This window comes from Archocentrus centrarchus, chromosome 13, assembly GCF_007364275.1.
Source record: "Archocentrus centrarchus isolate MPI-CPG fArcCen1 chromosome 13, fArcCen1, whole genome shotgun sequence".
Lineage (NCBI taxonomy): Eukaryota > Metazoa > Chordata > Actinopteri > Cichliformes > Cichlidae > Archocentrus > Archocentrus centrarchus.
In genome coordinates this window covers 23,761,500-23,781,941 of record NC_044358.1, presented here as the reverse complement: position 1 = coordinate 23,781,941, position 20,442 = coordinate 23,761,500, and the positions used below count along the sequence as shown (strand labels likewise).

The 20,442-nt window shown below is 42.0% G+C and overlaps 2 protein-coding genes across 2 annotated transcripts in view; one reads left to right on the top strand and one right to left on the bottom strand.

Moving 5' to 3' along the window:
* Positions 1 to 4,082: 4,082 nt before the first annotated feature.
* LOC115790956 (alpha-(1,3)-fucosyltransferase 4-like) lies at positions 4,083 to 5,526 on the bottom strand. Its single transcript, XM_030744996.1, has one exon. The coding sequence runs from the start codon at positions 5,354 to 5,356 to the stop codon at positions 4,181 to 4,183; it is 1,176 nt and encodes a 391-aa protein (XP_030600856.1). The 5' UTR covers positions 5,357 to 5,526; the 3' UTR covers positions 4,083 to 4,180.
* An 8,143-nt stretch (positions 5,527 to 13,669) lies between these two features.
* cux1b (cut-like homeobox 1b) overlaps positions 13,670 to 20,442 on the top strand; it is a 63,841-nt gene continuing 57,068 nt past the window's right edge. Inside the window, 1 exon segment of the mRNA XM_030745492.1 lies at positions 13,670 to 13,862. Coding sequence (XP_030601352.1) covers positions 13,800 to 13,862 — 63 coding nt within the window. The 5' untranslated portion in view covers positions 13,670 to 13,799.

Below are 20,442 nucleotides of genomic sequence, written 5' to 3'. Positions count from 1 at the left end.
GCTCCCCCTCCCGTGTACACTCCAGTGACTGATCATGCAGTATAGTGTAGGCACAGACAACCAAAGATGCACATCCCCACATGTTCTCACTGTTAATCATACAAGCACGGGCACACACACAATGCAGGGGGCCTGTGGTCCATGTGTTGGCTCTGCTCACATTGGGGGGCCTTGTTTGCTGGACACAAGGGAGTGAGAGGGAGATGGTGGGTGTGATTTCCCCTTTCTTGGCCTTTTTTTTTTTTTTTTTCTTTTGACAGTAAGATGGATGATTGCAATCACAGGAGCCATCAGTGAGACAGAGTGGAGGTCTATGGGGCAGTGAGACACAGCCATGGGAAACCAGCCTTCAGATTAATGCAACGCGCTGCCATGGGAACACTGTGCTGTTTATTTGTCGAGGGGTTTTGTTGTTTCATATGCATTTTCTTTTTCCACCCCAACCCCCCCCCCCCCCCCCCCCCCCTTGTGTGGCCTTTTGATAAACAGAACATGAAAGCTTCCTTATAAAATATGTGCAAGCTGTGTGAGAGGGACAGAGAAGGAGAGCGTTTACTTTTTACAACATGGTGAGTCTACAGTACTGTAAGTCTACATGTCTCTGTGCAAATGTGACAAATTTCATAGTGATTAGACTGGTCTCTTTGAACCCCCCTGAGAGAAAGAGAGGCATAGTTTTCACTCCCCAGTCAACGGATGTTTTTAAGAGAAACATCTGTTGCTGTACAAATGAGATTACTGCGTCTCTAGCCAGGGGCCATGTAGGTTATGAATGGCACTGTTACTGAAGAAGGAGCTGTGAAGGATCTTTGTAATAAGCTGCAGCGGGTATTTAAGGAGTTTAAATAAAATCAAATTACCTTTTATTCTGGATATTCAGCAAGGCTTACTTTATACTTGTTCAAAAGTATCTCGGCCATTTGTATCTCATATTGATACATCCAATATTTCACCTTGTTGCCAAGCAACGACTCACCTCATCCTCTGTAAACTTGTCAGCCCTTGACATGAGGTGTTATTTCATGCTGCAGGGGAGCAATGAGGAAGAAGAATCCCTGTTTCAATCTCTCTGACTTTAAATTCTGCATTTCACTGACTGACGTTTGCATCGTTTGCATCATTAAACTTCGCTGTTAGTCTAATTCATTGTTATCTGTGTGTGATGAATTCCTGTGAAAGGTCACAGAGTCTCTGCTGTGCAAACTGTGAATAATATTTCACAGTCCCTCCTCCCCTCCCGAGGACTACCGCTCCTTCTGGGTCAAAGACCTTGAAGGCGCTGAGAATCATCTGCTCGGGGTCAGTTCCTGACAAAACACAGGTAACGCCGCAAGTAGGAACTGTTCATTTCACAGACATCCACGCACACTGCAATGACTCACCTTCAGATGATACTTTATGTGTCACTAATGCTAAAATGTAATATTTTGATGCTAACTAAATGGGACATTGCAGCACGCACCACAGTCGTGTAGTTCAGTGTATTTTGGGATGTGAGTGCTTTAATGCATTTACCCCACCCCCCACCCCACCCCAAAAAAATGACCAAAAGAAACATGAGATGGTTAAAAGAACCTGGACCATAATCTTCAAATATGAATGACTATGATTATGTCTCACTTTGGGACTTGTTGCTCACTTTAAGTATTCACAAATCAAATTAAACACTGAAACAAAGGGTCATAAAATGCATTTTTTGTACAGCCAAGGTGCTAAACAGTCAATAACAAATAAATGTGATTTGTATTTTTGAACAGAAAACTGACATTTTCATCTAGTCTCTGCTTTTCAAGAAATAATTTAAAAATAGAGCCACAAAAGCGTCCCTCAGGCAACTCTTATGTATGATATCAACTGTGCTCTGGTCCATATTTGTGAAAGCCTGCTAACAGAGGACAGCAGAGGACACAAACTGCCAGAAGAGGCAGTGCAGCTTCACAGAACAAAAGGGAGTGAGCCTTACATTAGTGCATGTGCACACACACTCACACACACACACACACACACACACACACACACACACACACTGACATCTGTATTCTAACCTCGTTGAACTCATGGATCTGGTTCTACTCAGCGCTCGAGTCTCCTTGTTTTTAGCCTTTGTGGGTGCCTGTAACACATGCCCGCTGAGATACCAGATCTGTTGTGGTTCAGTTAAGTGAAAACAGCTGAGGTGGCAACCTGTGTCAGTGAACATCATAAAGGTTGGAGATCATTTATAAACGATCATGAAGTTGATTGCATTTCTGCATTTTTTTTTCTTTTTTTCTTTGCAGGATTTAATGCTTAATGAGCAGCAATGTGATAGTCGATGTTGATTACTGTGTAAATGTGATCTCAAATTTTAATTAAACACACAAGCAACACATGACAAAAGTTACTAAGCATGAAATTATTTGCCAGGAAGTAAAGACAATAAGCATGTCGAAAATCTTGTTCAGGATGTTATTGCTGTTTGGCTCCTTTTGCAGTCTTCTTAGTGATCAGATGCACTTTTTCTGTGTATGCATATGCCAGCTGTCTATCACCTGTTCTATCCATACAACAGAGACCATGCTCTTCCTGCTTCCCCTTCTGGAGAGGTATAGTTTAATGGATTTCTATTTGGAAGCAAAAAGGGTAACCAGTACTCACGGTAACCAGATATGCTTGCACGAATGGGATTAAGACAGGGATAAGGACTCTGGCTATTCTGGCCATCTGAAACCATTATTGCTGATAGACGTCAGTGGTTTCACCAGCTGTTGAGGCATCAGCTCATTATGGGGAGCCACATTATTTGCTGCCTGTAGGAAATGTCTCATTTGACAGTGCGAAGTGTTAATTCTATGTCAAGGCCCCAATGCAGAGGTGTAAATATAAATGATTCACATCACATCATCAGCAGTTGCAATACGCCTATCAAGTGACTGATGAAGCACACATGTTCACCTCCTCCCTTCTATTTCTTCTTGTTTTTCACATTACTGCTATAGCCAAAGCCAAAAATTACCAACTGAGCATATGTGTGCTTATCAACCAGTCCTAAATGAATAATGCATGTACTGGTAAAACTGGAGTCTCAGGTTTGAGCAGCATTAGGTTTCAAAATGATTCAGTTAGACCAGGAACAGTACTGCAATAAACCAATCAGTGATGTGCAGACACAAAGACCAGGCTCTAGGTGCTGTTTTAGGGATGGGTGGCCTGCTGTCTTAGTCACCTCATGGAAATTGCATGTAAATATTTGTGCCCTCTTTCGATAAGATCGTTTTCTGTGCCAGCTTATTTGTATGTTCTACCTCACGTTTTCTTTTCAAGCACTGACTTCCCCATCTCACTACCAGCTAAAAGCTACTTCACAGAGGTGTGAAACCTGAATGAGATATGCATCATAACCCAGATAGTTTGGCACTTCTATCATTTTTCCTTAAGAGAAATTGCTTCAGACAACTAATGCTGCATTATATCAAAGTCAACAGTGAGGAGTTACCTGAAATAGTAAATGTTGTCAACCATGAGCAGTAGCATACCTAAGCAGAGTTCAGCAGAGTATAAAGCAGCCCTGACAGATTCCTTCCTCCTCTTTCCTGGCTGACTGACTGACTGTCACTGTTATGTCATATTTTGGTTACATATGACAACATTAACTCACAGTAACCATGTACTCAAATATTCTGAACATATCCTAGGTGTCACGCGTGATCATTTGGTTACTTTTTAAAAAAAATTAAAACACTTTCTATTCTAGCTTCTGAAGACTAAGTGTGGTTTTCCTTCTTTGTCACACACTTTCATTTTTGGGTCTAACGACAGACTTTGTGTTGTTAAGCCCTGGTGCAAATCTCTAAATTTGAGCTTTGTAAATAAAACCGACCTGACTCTACTGTAAATAAAAATTGTAATATCCTCAGAGGGATGCTCGGTGGCAAGATGAGAGTCAAAAAAAAGAAAAGAAAAAGAACTTCCAGAAGGATTCACTCAGATAAGATCAGTTATCATAAATTTATTTCAGTTATTACATTATTTAATTAAATTCACGTAAATTAAATATAGACTCTGATGATAAATAGATTTGATTTGTAAACTTTGAAAGCAGGATGTGGTTAGTGAGTCTTTTCCTTCTCACTGTCACAGACTGCCTTATCTCTCAGCTTTGTCTTCACTTGATTTTTGTGTGATCTTTGTGATGCGGTTTTCACGACTTAAACCAAAGTGTCAGGTCTCTGACTTCACCAGTCTTGGCTCTCGTCCTCCTCACCGCCCTGCAGGCCGTGCAGTAGTGTTCACTCCAGAAAGCCGGCTGGTGTACGCCGTAGCTCCTCCTCCAGTCCAGGTGCCATCTCATCTGTGTCGGGCTGCGCCTCAGCATCAGCAGGTACCGGGCCAGCTCTTCTATTGTGGGGAAGTCGTCCACGTGGATGAAGGCCCTGGGAGGCAGAAAGCGCTCGTAGTTCTGCCTGGATGGACCCAACACCACGGGGACGGCGCCGGCCAGCACGGCGTTCCACAGCTTCTCCGTGATGTAGTCGGTGTGCTGGGAATTCTCCAGCGCAAGGTAAAACAGGTACCGCCTGATGAGCTGCACCACGCTGCGGCTGCCCGTCGGTAACGGCCAACCCGCACGCCCGAACACATCAATCTGGATGTACTGGCGGAGCTGGTAGTACAGGGCCACGCGTGACTGGGACTCCGACCAATTGCTGATGACCCAGGCCACGAGGCGGGACCGGAGGAGTTTTGAGCTGTTAGGTCCGCGAAGCGGCTGCGCAAAACTGCTCTGGAGACCCCTTTCTGTGCGCTTACGGGGGACAAGATACCCGTACGGCAGGAAAATGTCCGAGTCTGTCCGGTAGCTCATTGTGAGGTTGAAAACGCCCTCTAAATGCCAGAGTCCAGGTGTGTGCGTGGGTGACTCGAAGTTCATCCATATCCACTTTTGCGCGAGTGGCCGGGGTTCTGGCGGGAGATCAGTGCCGGTGGCAATCTCACGGTGATGAATTATCACTGCGTCAGCCTGGGGGTACCTGAGCGTGTCGTCCGTGAGGGTGCAACCATCGATCTGATACAGCTCCCAGCAGTCCGGAAGTTCGCTGTATCGCCCGAACGGATGCGTCCATATCAGGAGCGTCACCGAGCCGTTCTCCTCAAAGTGAGAAAGCAACGGATCAAGCGCTGATGGATCCGGAAGGTAGTGTAGGCAGACTCCCAGGAGTAAGAAAAAAACAACAGTGGCCACACACACAAAGGAGCGGAACCTCTTGAGAACATTCTCACAGCAGTTTTTCCGCGGGACTAAACCTGAGCGCCTGCCTGCTCCGCGAGCTGTGCGTGAGGGGCGGCCCTCTGGTCTCCAAAGAGCCCCAATTCCCATTGACTCCCTTCACCCTGCAGCTTCCCCCAAAGCTCTAACGATATCAGTTTGCCTCTCTAAGATATCCGTACAGCATTTGAAGGTAGGTTAAACAGAAGTCCGCCGGTTTCTATTACAGCCACACTGGCACACCCTATACCCTTACTTTAACACTGGTTCCAGTTATGATAACCAGTGCACGAAGCGGATCAACAGACAATGGAATGTGGCAATTCACCACTCCAATAAACACCTTCCCGAATCGCCGAGTAATTTCGCCCTTCTTTCATTCTTCAAATAAAGTGAAAACCCGTGCTGTAGGCTATACTCGCGCATTTTGACGTGGCACCGTTGGACTGGGTTCCAGTTACCGCTGAATGGGGCCTTTGTGAGGCCTGTTGACTGTCGGAGGGCCTCCTGGGCACTTTCAGGGTGGGTAAACATCTTAACCCAGGGCGCGGCGTTCCGCTGATGAAATGAGCAAATGTTTTTTAATTAGAAAGCCATTTTTTACCCACCTTGTGAGTTGGTTTGGGAGTATACTGCGAACAATGTAAGAGGGAGGTTTAAATCGGGTGTACGGAAATGGCCATATTGGAGCTGATTGTATAGGTCTAACCACTGAACTGGTATTTATTATTAAACTTGGCAAAAACAAAACAAAAAAAAACAACTCATATTTTATGGGATGACTAATGGAAACGTATGTTCTTGTCAGTAGCAGTTAGTGGGCCCCATATGAAACGCTACACGTGTCACTGACCACTTGGTGTCTCCCTACACAAGCGCAAAGCTTCCCTGTGCACCGTCCTGTGCTGTTTGTTCAGTTTGTGGTGACATTGGGATCTTTCTCAAAACGTGCATGTTTAATTTGGCCAATGAATAAACATCCCAGCTGGAAATTAGTCATGCAGCAGCGGTGCTTTGAAAAGGTTTGTCTTGAATGTTTTATTTATTAGATATAACCCAGTATTGCAACATCCTCCAACTAGAAATGTTAATATGTGACTCACTGATTTAATTTGGTGATCTAACCTAAACAAATACATGAAAAACAGTCCTTAACATAGTGGCACATTACTCTCTGTATAAAAAGATCAACTGTCCAGGCTGTTGTCACAATATGAATCCATTCTGATCAAAACTCATGAAAAAATGATGAGGCAGCAGGGATGGAAATCCTGCACTGTGGGTTGTGTCTGAGCTCTGGTGGGCAGGAAAAACACGCCGTGAGTGGGACGATGTTATTCCTCCCCACAGACCTAGAGTATGTCATGAAGTCTGAATGTGAACGGAAAAAATGGCAGACAAGGAGGAGTGGGAGGAGATGAAGCAAGAAGCATGTGTGTCTCCACTGGGTCCTCCTCCTTCCTGTTACATCCATTCACTTTTCTTCACCGTGGAGGAAAAAAAAAAGAAGGAGATGTCTGTGTGCATGTGCGTGCTTGTGTGCACGACTAGTTATCCCCATAAGAGGTTTTGTATTCTTTGTGCATTATTTATTCTCCCTTTCATCTGAACAGTTCTATTTTCAGCCAATCATTTAATGTCCTGCCTGAGGTTATCTTGTGTTGGGAAGAAACATACCCGGACATAAGTTATGTAGACATGTTGTGAGGTTTAACATTATAAACATGTGTGCTTCTTCTCCAGAATAGCAGAGGCTCTTGAGCTCAGGAAATGACACATAGGCATGAGTTTGTTTGGTCTTTTATTAGTGGGGTTTTATTTATTTTAAGTCTTTTATGCCACACAAAAGCATGCAAATGTGGCTGGAAATGTACTATAATTAAAGTTGAGCCGATTGGTGATTTGGTGACATAATCCAGGATGATACACAAAGCCTGGAATTTATGTTTGTGTCATCTCGCCTGCTAGAAAAGAACTTATGTGATATCGTGTTATTTCACTTGTTGTTGCAGACCTCGAAATCTCTCTGGAGAGATTCGATATTGCGTTTTTCTCAGTTCAAACATCTCTCTAACAATTGAGCACACATGCACATTTATGCAATATAGATAAAGGGACAAAAAACAGACAGAAGAGCTCTTCATGTCACTCTATTTTGACCTGGGAAGCCATCACACTGGATGTTTTGCAGACTTTTCCAGTAGTTTTGTACAATTTCCAGACTGCCCTTTTACTGCTGCCCTTCCTGTTTCTCAAAAGCAATACCACTGTGTATCTGTATGTGTTTTTTGTGGACGTGTGAATCATGCCAGCACACAAGAGAAGCATTCAGTTTTTGATGGGACCTCCAGGTCTTCACTCATCTTCCCTATTGATTTTCTCTTGCTCTCCTTTTTGCACTCCCAGGGGATGGGATGTCTCAATTGGTCCCGCTGGGCAAAGGCGAGTGTGAGCGATAAAGAAACAGATAGAAGATGAGGGGAAGAGAGAAAAGAGAGAGGAGAAAAATGAAGGGGAGAGCACAGAGCAAAACAAGGAGGATGAGGCAGGAGGGGCCTGTGGTCGTCGTGATCACCGAGGCCCTCGCTGACCCCTGACCTTGATCGTGACCTTAGAGATTGCACCGGAGGTCAGAGGTTGTGTGAAAGTGCCACTGCGGCGATTCACTCCACTGCTGGGTGATGATGATCTTATGCAGCCTCCCCAGCCTGTCTGACATGATCAGTGTTGCACTCTGCTTGCGGCTCCCAAGGGCCACACATCCATCTCTAACCCCGGCCACACAAGGCCCGCTAAAAGCACCTTACAGGCAGAGTCAATGAACAGGAGGAAAAGGGACACAAACAGAGAAAAGTGGGAAAGCTAAAGGACAGAAAGGCTGTTTTTAGCCCGTGGCTCTGTCGGGTATGAGCTCTAGTTGTATAATGGCAGTGACACAGAATGTTTGCCTCGTTTCTATATATTTAAACTTTAACCAGATGCACTGATGAGGTTTTTTTGGACGTTAAATTTCCAAATCAAAACATGTCCCTTCTGTTGTTCTTGTCATGAACAATTTGAGCTGTTTCTTCTCCCCTCTAATTTTACCACAGAGTGATAAAAAGGCGAGTAAGAAAAAAAAAAAACAAAAAAAAACCCCTTTTGTGTCATTCATGGCAAACATGCACAAACCTCTGTAGCAGAAACACTATCATTTGTAGGCAGTTTGATAACTCTGACTGTTACTTGTTCCGACTTACACTATGTACCCCCCACTGCTTCAGAGTAATCCAGCGCCAAGTGAAGCTTCAGTCAAATCCTCGTGGAGATTTGACTCATGGAGAAGACCGCAGCACAAAATCAACTGACTGGTAATGTTCACAGCTTGTAGACTTTTTACAGCACACTCTGCAGGAAGATCTATTTGTTTTAAACCAAATTACATTACTGTAATTTGGCATCAAAACATGGAACAATTCGTGTAAATAAAAAGTGTAAGATCTCTGTGGGCACAGTTATGTTCAGCTAAATGACCATTAGCCACAGTTACTGACACATTTAATGGTCTTGCTGATAAGAAAATGCTTTTTATGTGCTTAGATAAGAGTCTAGTCATGGGTTATTGTTAATTATTTAATGGTTTATGCACTACGCTTTTTCTAGAATGGTCCCTTATTTGTGATGCTTGATTTTGAAAGGAGGATTATGAAAATCTTTAGCTGTTTTACAGTTTTGAATGAGTGTTCATGTCTGCCAAGTGTTTCTGCTTTCTTGTGCTGGTTTCTTGTGCTGGATATTGAATGTATCACAAATAATGTCACTCCACTTACAATATCTGACTAATTTAGTCCTCCTGTGCAAAGTAAAACATTCGCAATATTAAATGGTCCATTTCCACAGATACGCAGGAGGCTGTCTAAAAGAAAATCCTGAATAAATGAGCGGAGAGACACAGCCAGTGCAGATGTTTCCACACAGGTGCACTGCATGGTACAATTAAGCAATTAACATCCACTCATGCTCCGTGGCATGTATGAAAATGCTGAGCAGGCCCAGTGGATTCTGGTTTTCTGTCGTAATGGTAGGAGGGAAAGATCCCTTCAATAGAAGGGGCAGAAGTTTCAGTCGCAAAGCTCAACTGTTGTTCGTTTCAGTGACTAGAGGCACATCTGCATTTAGATCCACTAGAAAGAAATAGGGTTGGAAATTGCGATGGACAGCACACATTTGATGACCATTTGAGAAAACAGAGGAGCAACCATTCCCTTAGATTGGAACTACGCCAGCAAGACCAGTCCACTGATAAAGACAGAGATATTATATCAGGGTTGCAATGTGTGAGCTGGCGGAAGAGGTTTGCCTTCAGAGCTTTCTGCCGCTGAAGCCTTTAGAAAGTCAGGTGAGAGTATAAAGAGTGAAGCAGCCCACAAAGGGAGGAGGTCAAGCTGAATGTTTGGGTTAAACACAAGGCTTTCACTAAGGAGACTGGGGTTTGTGTTCAACTGGTATCCCCTTTTAGATGTGACTTATTATTAACTCCACTGAGGAGGTTATATTTTTGAAAGCGTGTGTGTGTGTGCCATTCTGTCCGTAAACATGGTAGCTCAAAAAGTTCAGAATTAATTTTTATAAAACTTTGTAGGGGTCTAGAGTTGGGTCATGTTAACAATCCATTAAATTTTGTCTCACATCCACCAAAGTCTTCAAGGTCAACCTCATGATTTATTGGTCAAAAATTGATAAAAAGCCTTATAACTTAGAAACTATGATTCTTACAAGTGTGGTGTGTATTGTCAACATATAGAAAGTATAAAGATTTAAAATACCGTGTCACATTTGACCTCTGACTTCTCCTTCAAGGTCAATAAACTGATCTGAAGGTCAAAGTGATAATAATGCTATATAGAGCTGTTTCTTACTGCCATTGTTTGTATTAACAACATATATGTGTATAGGGAATGATATACGGGGATTCTAAATACCACCTTACTTTGGACCTCTGACTCTTCTTCAAGGTCAAATGAGGTCAACGTTCCATAAAATGTCTTTTATCCTTAAAACTCTGTTTAAAATTCTACTGCCTTTGTTTGTATTTAGGAAATGTTGCTGGTATGTGGGGATTCTAAATGTCACATTACAGTTTGCATCCAAACATGTCACATTTGCCCTGATCTCACTTTTACATTTCACAACTGCCTTTCTTTCAAGCTGACCTCCAAAATGCATTCTATCTTTAAAGAAAGTATCGTCAAGAGAAAGAAAATGAGCTGCCTGTTTAGTTAGAAATATACTGTAGTACAATATTATATAATAAGCTCAAGTTATTCATGTCCAGTTATTTATAAATCAATACCTATTATCCATTACCGGCTCCTACATAATGTTTGTGTAATCAACATGTCGTGCTACCCTTATTTGATTTTTACTGCACTACAGACTTCTTAAAGTATGTTTAAAAAGAACAAAGAAAACAAAATGAATATATACAAAATATTACTTCCTTAAAAGTAAATTCTGCCCTGAGAGTGAGCTGCCTCAGTGGATGTTTGCTTCTTGTTATTATTATTATTACCTTTAACTATATATTTACCAATTGGTTAGGCTTAAACACCAAAACTACCTTGTTAGAGTTACAGTAAACCCCTCACAACATTAACACAACACCAGCAGCTCTTTTGTGCTTTTGGGGGACATGATTTGGATATGTTTTTGCTGTTAGAGGAAGGGTCAGTGCAAATCAATAAAAACTTGCTCTGAGTGTTCAGCTTTTCTATTCTGTTGTCTGGTCTCTTCCAGGATGCCTCCATACATGGGGCATGAGGGCTCACTGAAACACGTTGACGAGCATGAAAATGATATGAATCATTCCCCGTGACCTTCGCAGTCACCAGATCTCAACCCGGTTGAACACCTGTGGGAGATTTTGCACTGATGTGTCAAACTCCACCACCACCGTCAAAACACCAGATGAGGGATTCAGTTTTGGATGAACGCTGTTCATCCCTCCAGTAGATTCTCAGAGACTTGGGGAATCGACGCCAAGGAGCACTGGAAACATTCTGACTCAGCACCTTGCTATGTTTCGTTGCTATTTATTTCATTTGTCACCTGCCTGTACATTTGAGAATTACATTCGCATGTTTTTATTGATCAGTGACTGAACTTTTGTGTTCTGTTTTACTCCTCTGGTTAACGTCAGCTTCATAAAAGCCACATATCATATTCCTTACAGTGTTTTCTTTGTGTGAAGGTAAGAGATAACTATACAAATAAAACATAATGGACACATTGCAAAGCTACTAAGCTTGTACGGATTATCTCAGACCTGTATTTCTGGTTTGGCTTAATGATAGGTAGCGTCACAAGTCAGGGAGGCCAGGCCAAGGAGACACTGATTAACAAAGGAAAAGGAATGAGAGGATTAAACACAGGATTTATCCGTTTTTTTTTTTTTTAATGCACGTTTATCTTAAAAAATAAAGGCATCTAAACAGCATCTATTGTTTTCTTGCATAGATCAATTGGTAATAGTATTTTAAAAAGACTGGTGAGTAATTTAATGTGAATCATATTTCTATTATAGCTTAGTGATTAAATTAAAGCAGACGCATTTCTTAGTGTGACTGAATCCTAACTGCAATTCAGTGTATTTTATTAAAAGCATGTGACTGGGTGTGATTAGAAAACTGAAGCCAGCCTTTAATTCACTGTATTATGTCTATAAATGAAGTATAAAATAAGGCAAAGCTATTAAGGCTACATATCAGCTGAGCACTGAGCACCATTCATACTCTTGGGAGGAGGGAGACACAAACAGCTTCAAATCAAATCAACTAATGGCCTGAAAGTTGAGTGAATTCAAAGCACAAAAATGCCCACCTTTGTATTCACAAAAATGCAGTGAAAGAGGTGTTATTATCTATGGCAAATTCTCATGTTATTTTTAGTGAATGCAATTAGAGTGCAATGGCTGTAAAGAAATGAAAATGATTGGGGGGGGGGAATAAAGCTATGAAATATTTTTGCTAAATGCTCCGAGCGTTCATGGAAAAAAAAAAACAAAAAAAAAACCCTCCAAAGTGTGAATGCAGGCGTGGATTTTCCACACAGCCAGGCCTCAAAACACACTCAACAAGTCAAATTTGGGAAGCCACAAAGTGCTAAAATGAAAACAATGTGTAGAGCAGATGTGCCACCCTGATAAACCTGAGCAGCTCGGCTTGGGTTTAGCGTGCAGGGCATTTGGAGGCTGAAGCCGAGGCGTGATGTGTTTTAAGGTGAATGAGGCGGTGCAGTTTGACACAAGAATTTAGGGCACATACATACAGTGTAATTAGAAATTCTTTGCATATCCCTCTGAGGCACGTCCACACACTGAGAGGGTCAGAGGACATGGTCAGCAGGAGTGACGCCTCAGGAGCAGCCAGGGTTCAGTGCATTGCTCAAGGTCACATCAACAAACGATATACATGCACACTGACACTGTGACCACTGGGCTGAATGCTGCAGCACTGACTTCACTGGATTAACAGCACAACAAGCTTATTTGATTAACTAATTTGATTAATATCTGATACTCCTGAAGAATTCCTTAAACTGAAGGCTCGTGTCCTTAATCAAGTTATAGTAAAATGAGAAAACTGAACTTAAAAATAACCTGTGCAAAGCTGAAGTCCACTTCATCTTTTACCAGTTCTTTAATATTTGTACACTAGAGCCAATCTTTTCACAACAAAAACAAAACATTTGTAACAGATCATTTAACTGAGATAATTATGGCTATATATTTAGAGTTCTATGTTTAGCAGCCATAATGAACTAAATTATATTCCAATCCTCACTGAGCTATATTTTTGCAGCTGACTTTTGGACACGTCAACTTTTCTAACACAACAAAACACAAGTTATTTGCTACTTAAATAATAAAAATTTTATTTTTTTGTTGGGAAAAATCTTTTTTTTTTAAAGAAATGCATTAAAGGAAAATATATTTCTGGTGGTTGACTTTTTATTTCTAATTCTGGCCGAAGTGATTGGTGATTAAAGGTGTGGAAAAAAAGGTTTAACTGTGGTTTTAAATCATGTTCCAGCACAGTAAGTTCAGAGGAAACGTTGCTCCTGACTTGTCCCCCGGTGGATTTTTTTTTTTTTTTTTTTTTTTTTTTTTTTTTTTTTTTTTTAGATATGGCTTCCAAGTAGCCTCCTGGCATTATTTTTGTATGATCTTTGCTCTCCATAAAACACACTCTGATTAAACAAGCTGCAGCACAAACCGTGGGCTCATCTGGCGCTCACAACTTCGCCCATTTCAGCGCGATAAAATTAGGAATAATTTAATGCCGATTCGCTTGTTTACCTGTAATATCTGAATGTTGATAAAATGCTATTTAAGCAATTATAATGGCGTTATTAAGGCGACACTCCTGGAAGGTGACTCCGCTCCGTGAGCCAGCAGCTACCGGGGCGGGTAGCAGATGTGATCCGGTCCGGGTGTTCCGGCCGCCCGGTCCTCTCCACTGAACTCCAACCCCCGCGCTCTCTATCAGCATCTCATTCTGTCTCAATATGTCTCAAGATGGCGGCCAATGCAGGATCGATGTTTCAATATTGGAAGCGCTTTGACTTACAACAACTACAGGTCAGTTCAACCTCTGTTTAAATCGCCTCCGCTTCTTTTCGTTTCTGCCGCCTCGCCTCTTTCAGCGGCCGCGTTTTGTGTTTTTTTCCGCGGCCGTCTCGGAGGTGTTTCGGAAGAGAATTCAAGACCTCTTCCTCACATTGATGAAAGTGGCTCTCTCGCTGATCAGAAATTGATCCTCTTTGTTCAATTCAACATCGATCGGACACTGCAACTGGGCAAGCCGGGGCGACGCCGCGGGGATGCGGCGAAATAAAAGCAAAACGGCGGGGCTTTGGCGAAAAGCTCTCGGCTGGCTATCTTTATTGCGTCTTCTTCAACTTTTACCGGAGCCAGTAGCCGTAGTTAGCCCGAAGCTTTAGCCGTTGTAAGGTTGGATAATTTGGGGGAAAAATAAGTGCGACTCATTATACGGTGGCGCTGTGGTGACACCAACCGTTGAGACGGGCAGCACAGACACACAACAGTGTTTTAGTTGTGCGTGTGTGTGTTTTTTCCTTGCTTTTAACTGTCAAACGGATAAGTTTAGTTAAACGCGAACGGAAACATTAGCAGCCTTATCGGCTAACGGGGTTTGAAACAGTTTATATTAAAGTCGACTCAGAGATTACGCTTGATGAACTCGGCCGTTTTTTTTTTTGTTTTTTCGGTTTCTGCTGACGGCAATTATACACAGTGAGGTTTTCACAAACGTTGCCACGTCTGTGGGAAGTGGACAGGACGGGACAGTGTTTGTTGATGCGACGCAATTAAAAACACGAACGTTGGTAATGTGATAGATCATGACCTTGTGATTATGATCAACTCCCAGAAATGTCCCAGGCTCGCGCATGCACACACGCACGCTCGTTAATCTCGGCGTGCGCGGAGGCGATAGATCCGTGGCACAGGAAAGGAAGGGGGGGGGGGGGGTTACGAGGAAAATATCGGGCCTATTCAGTGTGTGAATATAGCCTGTGTGTGTGTATATTAGAGCGTGTTTGACCTATTACAAGACGTGAAGACAATGGCACTGTTGTGTTTTCCCGTGGCATTTTTTTTTTTTTACATGCATTGCTGAATTTTAAATCACAGTTTATGAATATTAGTAGCCCCAGTTGCCGTCGTAATTAACATAAAGATTGCATTATGGAGGCTTGGCCCAATTGTTCATACATTTATTTTGTAAACCGCACAGGCTTCGGGTTTAAACTTTTATTTAGGTCATGATGCCCCTATGACTGGGTAGACAAAAGGACAGTGAACAAGTCTTCCCAGCGGGGCTTTGTGTTGCACTTACGCCACATCATCAAGGCTTCACTTCTCCTATTTATTTGATCTGTTCGGTCCTCCTACTCGTGCCCCCTTGTTCATGCTTATGTAAAAAAAAAATTGAGACTGCTTTCTCTTGTCTTTCCTCACTATCTATCTCCCACCCCCTTCCTGCTCCCTTCCAATCTTTTGCTCCTTCTCCTCCCTCCCCCTCCCTTCCTTTTATATTTTTCCTCTCTCTCTCTCTCTCTCTCTCTCTCTCTCTCTCTCTCTCTCTCTCTCTCTCTCTCTCTCTCTCTCTCCCCTCTGGCCCTTCACCCTGCTTTCACCTATTCTGCCCACTCTGAACTGGTGTGTGTGGTGTGAATTTGTCTCAGATCAGTCTTTTTTTGTCATAGATGACTGCCAGCATGGACAGTGAAGGCACGCCAGCAGCCAGGACATGAAAAAATGCATCGCATAAGTTTGTGATAAGGCCCTGGGTAATTATGGCAAAGGCCCCTATCACAAGCGATTAGTCAGGACAGTGAATCTGAGCGTGTGCAAAAAGGCTGGCGGTTGGCAGGCCTGTCTGCAGGATAGGAATCAGTCGGAGCTTGTGGGTTTGTGTGTGCGTACGTGCGTGAGCAGAACATTCACTGTCTATTATTGATGACATCTTATTTACCCTCCTCCCGCTGAGAGGCTCCTAGAGGAAAGCCTTCAGATAAGAACCTTTTTCTTATCCATTTTTTTGGGGAGGATAATGTGGGGTTAGCATGATATGATCACGGTCTACACATGGCGCTGTCAGCCACTTGCTTTCGAATTTGCTTCCTCCATGTAATCAACGGGCAGTTCGTGGCACACACTAACACTCACAGCCCGATTCGTCTGTGTGAGAAGCACCAGCAAAGGAATGTTTCTTTTCTTGTTTCTTTTGATGATGAAAATCCAACTCAAGCTAGATGTCAGTAGCTTTAAGCCATCATAGCGTGTATTCCTCAGGCTCCAACTGCTGATGTTCATTAAAATCCTATTTGATCAGTGTGTCCCATTCCCTGTGTGAGAAACTAGCTAGGTGGTTGTTACAGGACAGAGAGTGCTTTGAAACAGCACAGCGAGCTGTTAACTTGTCTTCTCTGCATGCCTTTTTTTTTTTTTTTTTTTTTTCCTTCCCTTTCCCCTCACCAGCACCACCACTACAAACACAAATGGGTGCAACAGTGATGCTTTTAGCAAGGTCTTGCACACTTGCAAAGTGGATCAGTGATTCAGAGATGATGGCAGGGTGACAGTGAATTACAGATGGAGGAGGTTTTAACGTCTGTAATCCCTGTCCGTCCAATACAGAGTTGAGTTTCTTTAGAGGGGATCATCACTCTTCTCTCCTGTTGTTTTTCCTTTTTTCTTTTTTTTTTTTTTGACCTAGTCAAGCAGTTTGCTGGAACATTGCGTTTCTGCTTGAGAGCTGTGAGAGATTGCGCTTCATTACAGGCGAGCTTTAATAAGATATGAGTGAATAGCTGGGCCTATATACCCATACTTTGTGTATTTTCTATGAAAGCTAGGAAATTAGAACAGACCATTCTGTTATACACAATTCCCAATTTAGGCCTAATAGCCTACATCTCACCTCATAACATTTCCTGGAAACAACGCACCCCCAGAGCCATTTTGAAAAATAGTTCACTATGGACGGCTAAATAGTGACTTGGATGAAAACTGATATAGACCCCAGTTCTTATTCACCACCTCCTAATGGGTAAATTTTGGAAAAGGGTTTTGTAAGTTGATCCCAGAGCCATGGTCAGTGGCAACCTGAGTGGTTTAAATCTCTCAGCGACTGGCTCGCTGTTGTCTGCAGGAGTTTTAGTGTTAATTTATGAGCTGGTTGTCTGAACTCACTGGTGGGATATTTTTACCCCTCTGTTGCTGCACAGGCTGGGGGAGCATAGAGGAAGGGGGCATCACGTCATGCTTTTACTGTAGCCAACCGCTTCTCTGCCCAGTGACAAAACCTGGCATTGGGACTGAGGTTTCACTGTGTGTTGGTGGGTGGTGAGCGACTAAGCATGAGTCAGACAGAAGGACGAGTGCATGTCAGGTCTTTGGGGCTGTCCTCCGTCTACTCTGGTGGGGGTTTTGTCATCTTACTTTCTGAGAGGTTATAGTGTAAACGTGTGGAGAATATGCTGTACAAGAAGGTGCGGCTCTGAGAAAACTGAAAAGAAGGGGGAAAAAAACTTTTCATGAACCTTATCAGTGGCTAATTCTCAGCAGAGGCCCATACTCCCTAACTCTTCAGCGATTAAGTGTACGTCACTCTCGGGCTCAGTTTTCTTCACCCTCCCTCTGAATTGAGGAGACAACTGTCTACTTTAGATTCGCTTTATCCGATTTATTACAAAAACTAAATATATTACTGCATGAGAGCCATAATCTGAGTTCTCAATTACACAATTTTTTTTTTTTTTTCACTTTGGCAGGGTAAATGAAATTTGGACCGGTGTCATCTGATGTTTGAACAAAAGATACAAAGCACTTAACAGGAGTCTAAAAATAGGGGCAGCCAAACAGATGGAGTCAGCAGCTCTTAATTCAGGCTTCATGCAAAAGTGTGTGCCAAACAGATTTTTACCTTTTTGAAAAACTCTCTGGTCGGGATAAAAAATATATCGTTTTTTTTGTGTTCATGTTTGTGATTTTTTGATTGAGCAAAAAAAACAAACAAACGGGGGAAAAATGTGAAATTCTGTCCCCTTTTACGGAAAACCTTTATAACAATCCCAGCTATGGTACGATAATTTAATTACAGTAAAAGCCAGTTTTCTTTTTTAAGAAGAAACAAATGTTTTTTATTAGGTTGAAAACATGTGAAGTAAAGAGAATGTTTGACTTGATTTGAGGGCATTGAGTGATTATAAATGTTAATATTTAAAATGTTCAAATTTCATCACATTTTCATTTGTTTTCCTTACAGAATTTATGCATTTGGGGCTTAATATACTCCCCAGTATTTATAAGTTTATGAGTATAGGTTTATGAGTATGTGGAGTATAAACTTATATTCTTCAAACAATTCATTGTTTTTGGCGTTTACACCCATCCTCCTAAAAATCAGGGAATGTATTTTTGCCAATCCCTGTTTGTTTCTGTCAGTGTGTGTTCGGCTCAGACACTAAACTACTTCAACCGCACAAATAAATCACAAAAAAAAAAAAAAAAAAATGGCTGTCAGTATATAATAATAATAATAAAAAAAAAAAAAGTTTTCTTGCCTTGGCAAAAAATAAAATCTCTGTTATAACTCTTTGTAGGCTTTTTATATTTACCAGCTGAGATCAGTAGCTTGCACCCGTAAAGATATCACTATAAAGTTTTTAAATTGTGGTAATGTTTAGAGAAACTTTATACGGGATCAAAATGTATTCAAATGTGGGCCCATAATCATGTAAAAAATCTTTTGCCTCCCTGTTTTTGCTGCATAACGTAAAAACTACACTGAAAACTTGCACCTAACAACCAGCAACAAGAGCACAAGGGGGCAGTTTGCAGAGACCTATTTTCAAGTGGCAGGCATTATTTACAGACCCACTTGGAGTCTCTCTCACCTACAGCATCATAGAGTTTCACCGTATCTCATGACAGAAGCATCCATTATCGTGCTGCTCTGTATTCCAGCAGAGAGAGCAAGGGGCTACTGTGAGCGGACACTTCTCTTTAAGCTCGCTGTGGAATATACTGGCTCTTTCCACTTGTTCCAGGATGATGCCCACTTTATTTAAAAATCAAGCGCACTTGAAACGGCGCCTCCGAGGCTGATGTATTCCTGCAGAGTCTGTTGTTCATCTTGTAATATTAAGCCTAAGGTTTTCAGTAAACAGAAATCCTGCATTCCCGAGGGGGGGGGGGGCTGTCTTGTCCATAGTTGACTGGGAAAGTGAAAATGCGCACAGAGAGAGGTGAACACTGACTGTGGGTTTAGATCCACATGTGCAACAAAGCAGCTGACTCATACACCCCTTTTTCTGGACACTTTTGTACACATTCTACATGTCTCCCATAAGTTTTTAATTAGTTAACCTTCATGAAGGTTGTCTGATATGTTTTCTTTTTTGATGTATGTGACCTAGAAATCGAACTTCATATTTTTAAATGTATACCTGTCAAACAGCGCATGGGGCCACTGCTGGAAATAATTTAATCTCCTCAATCGATTGATCTTCTATCATTCACTTGTTTTTTTTTTTTGTTTTTGTTTTCTTCGTCTTTGCTGTACTTTACAACCTCCAGAGTCATTTTCCACTCAACATGCAATAAATGAAGATTACAATTAAGTGTGGTAACCTCAGAAACATGTGGCGAGAACCCCCTTGAATAATGACAGCTTTTGTGAAAAACTGACTTAAAGCAGCCGCGGAAATCTGAGCTTTTAGAAGCCGTTTGATTGGTTGTTAAGTAGCAGATTTCTGATGACCCGGCAAGAAGAATCTGGATGAGATTTGAGGCATTTTGAAGAGTTAAACAAGATGTTAACATGGAAACATAAACAGAGGCAGCAGACCAGAAAACGAAATGGAGTCTCATTTCCACAAGGTACCACAATGTGATAATTTAGCCCAACTGCAGATGGTCACACACTGGGGGCCATGTTTTTGAACAGTTTGACTAATGTAGTTCTATACGAGTGTGTCAAATCAGTTTTCTGTAGCAAATACTCCAGGGTTTTTCCTGCCTCAAAGTGGGCCTTTGGGGGTGACTCCACACAGAAGCACAATTGGTCCACATATATTAAGGCAAAGAGTCTGTTACCTTACTTAACAGCAGGCTGTGCATTTTGTTATTTTTGGTCTTTTTATAAACAAAAACTTACTTTAATCTTGAGTAAATTAAACCTCCCTTCCAAAAAAACTTGTCATGGTACTAGTGATTTTTCTTTTGGTTTAAGGCCAAAATCTGTGCTACTCTGTGGCCCTCAGTTGTCTGGTGTATCCAAGCTATTGGTGAACCACTTGTCCTTCCTAATTTTAGTGTTGTTTATCTCACTGTTATTAAGGCGTCTCGGCTAAATAGGGTCTAAGGAGCCTTATGCAGACCTTATCCCATGTCAACCCATGACTCCAGTATCAGTGTCCTGTTAGATCATTGACCACAGGTATTGAATTCTAATAGGCCTATTGGTGTGTCCTAATGGTTCAAGTATTGAATTATGATATCGGCAAGGGCTGATGGGCTCTAGATTGAATTATGATATTGGTATGCTGCGGACTAATGGTTCTTGGTATTGAATTATGATATTGGTGCACTTTGATGGTGAAGGGATTGAATTATGATATGGGCAGCTATC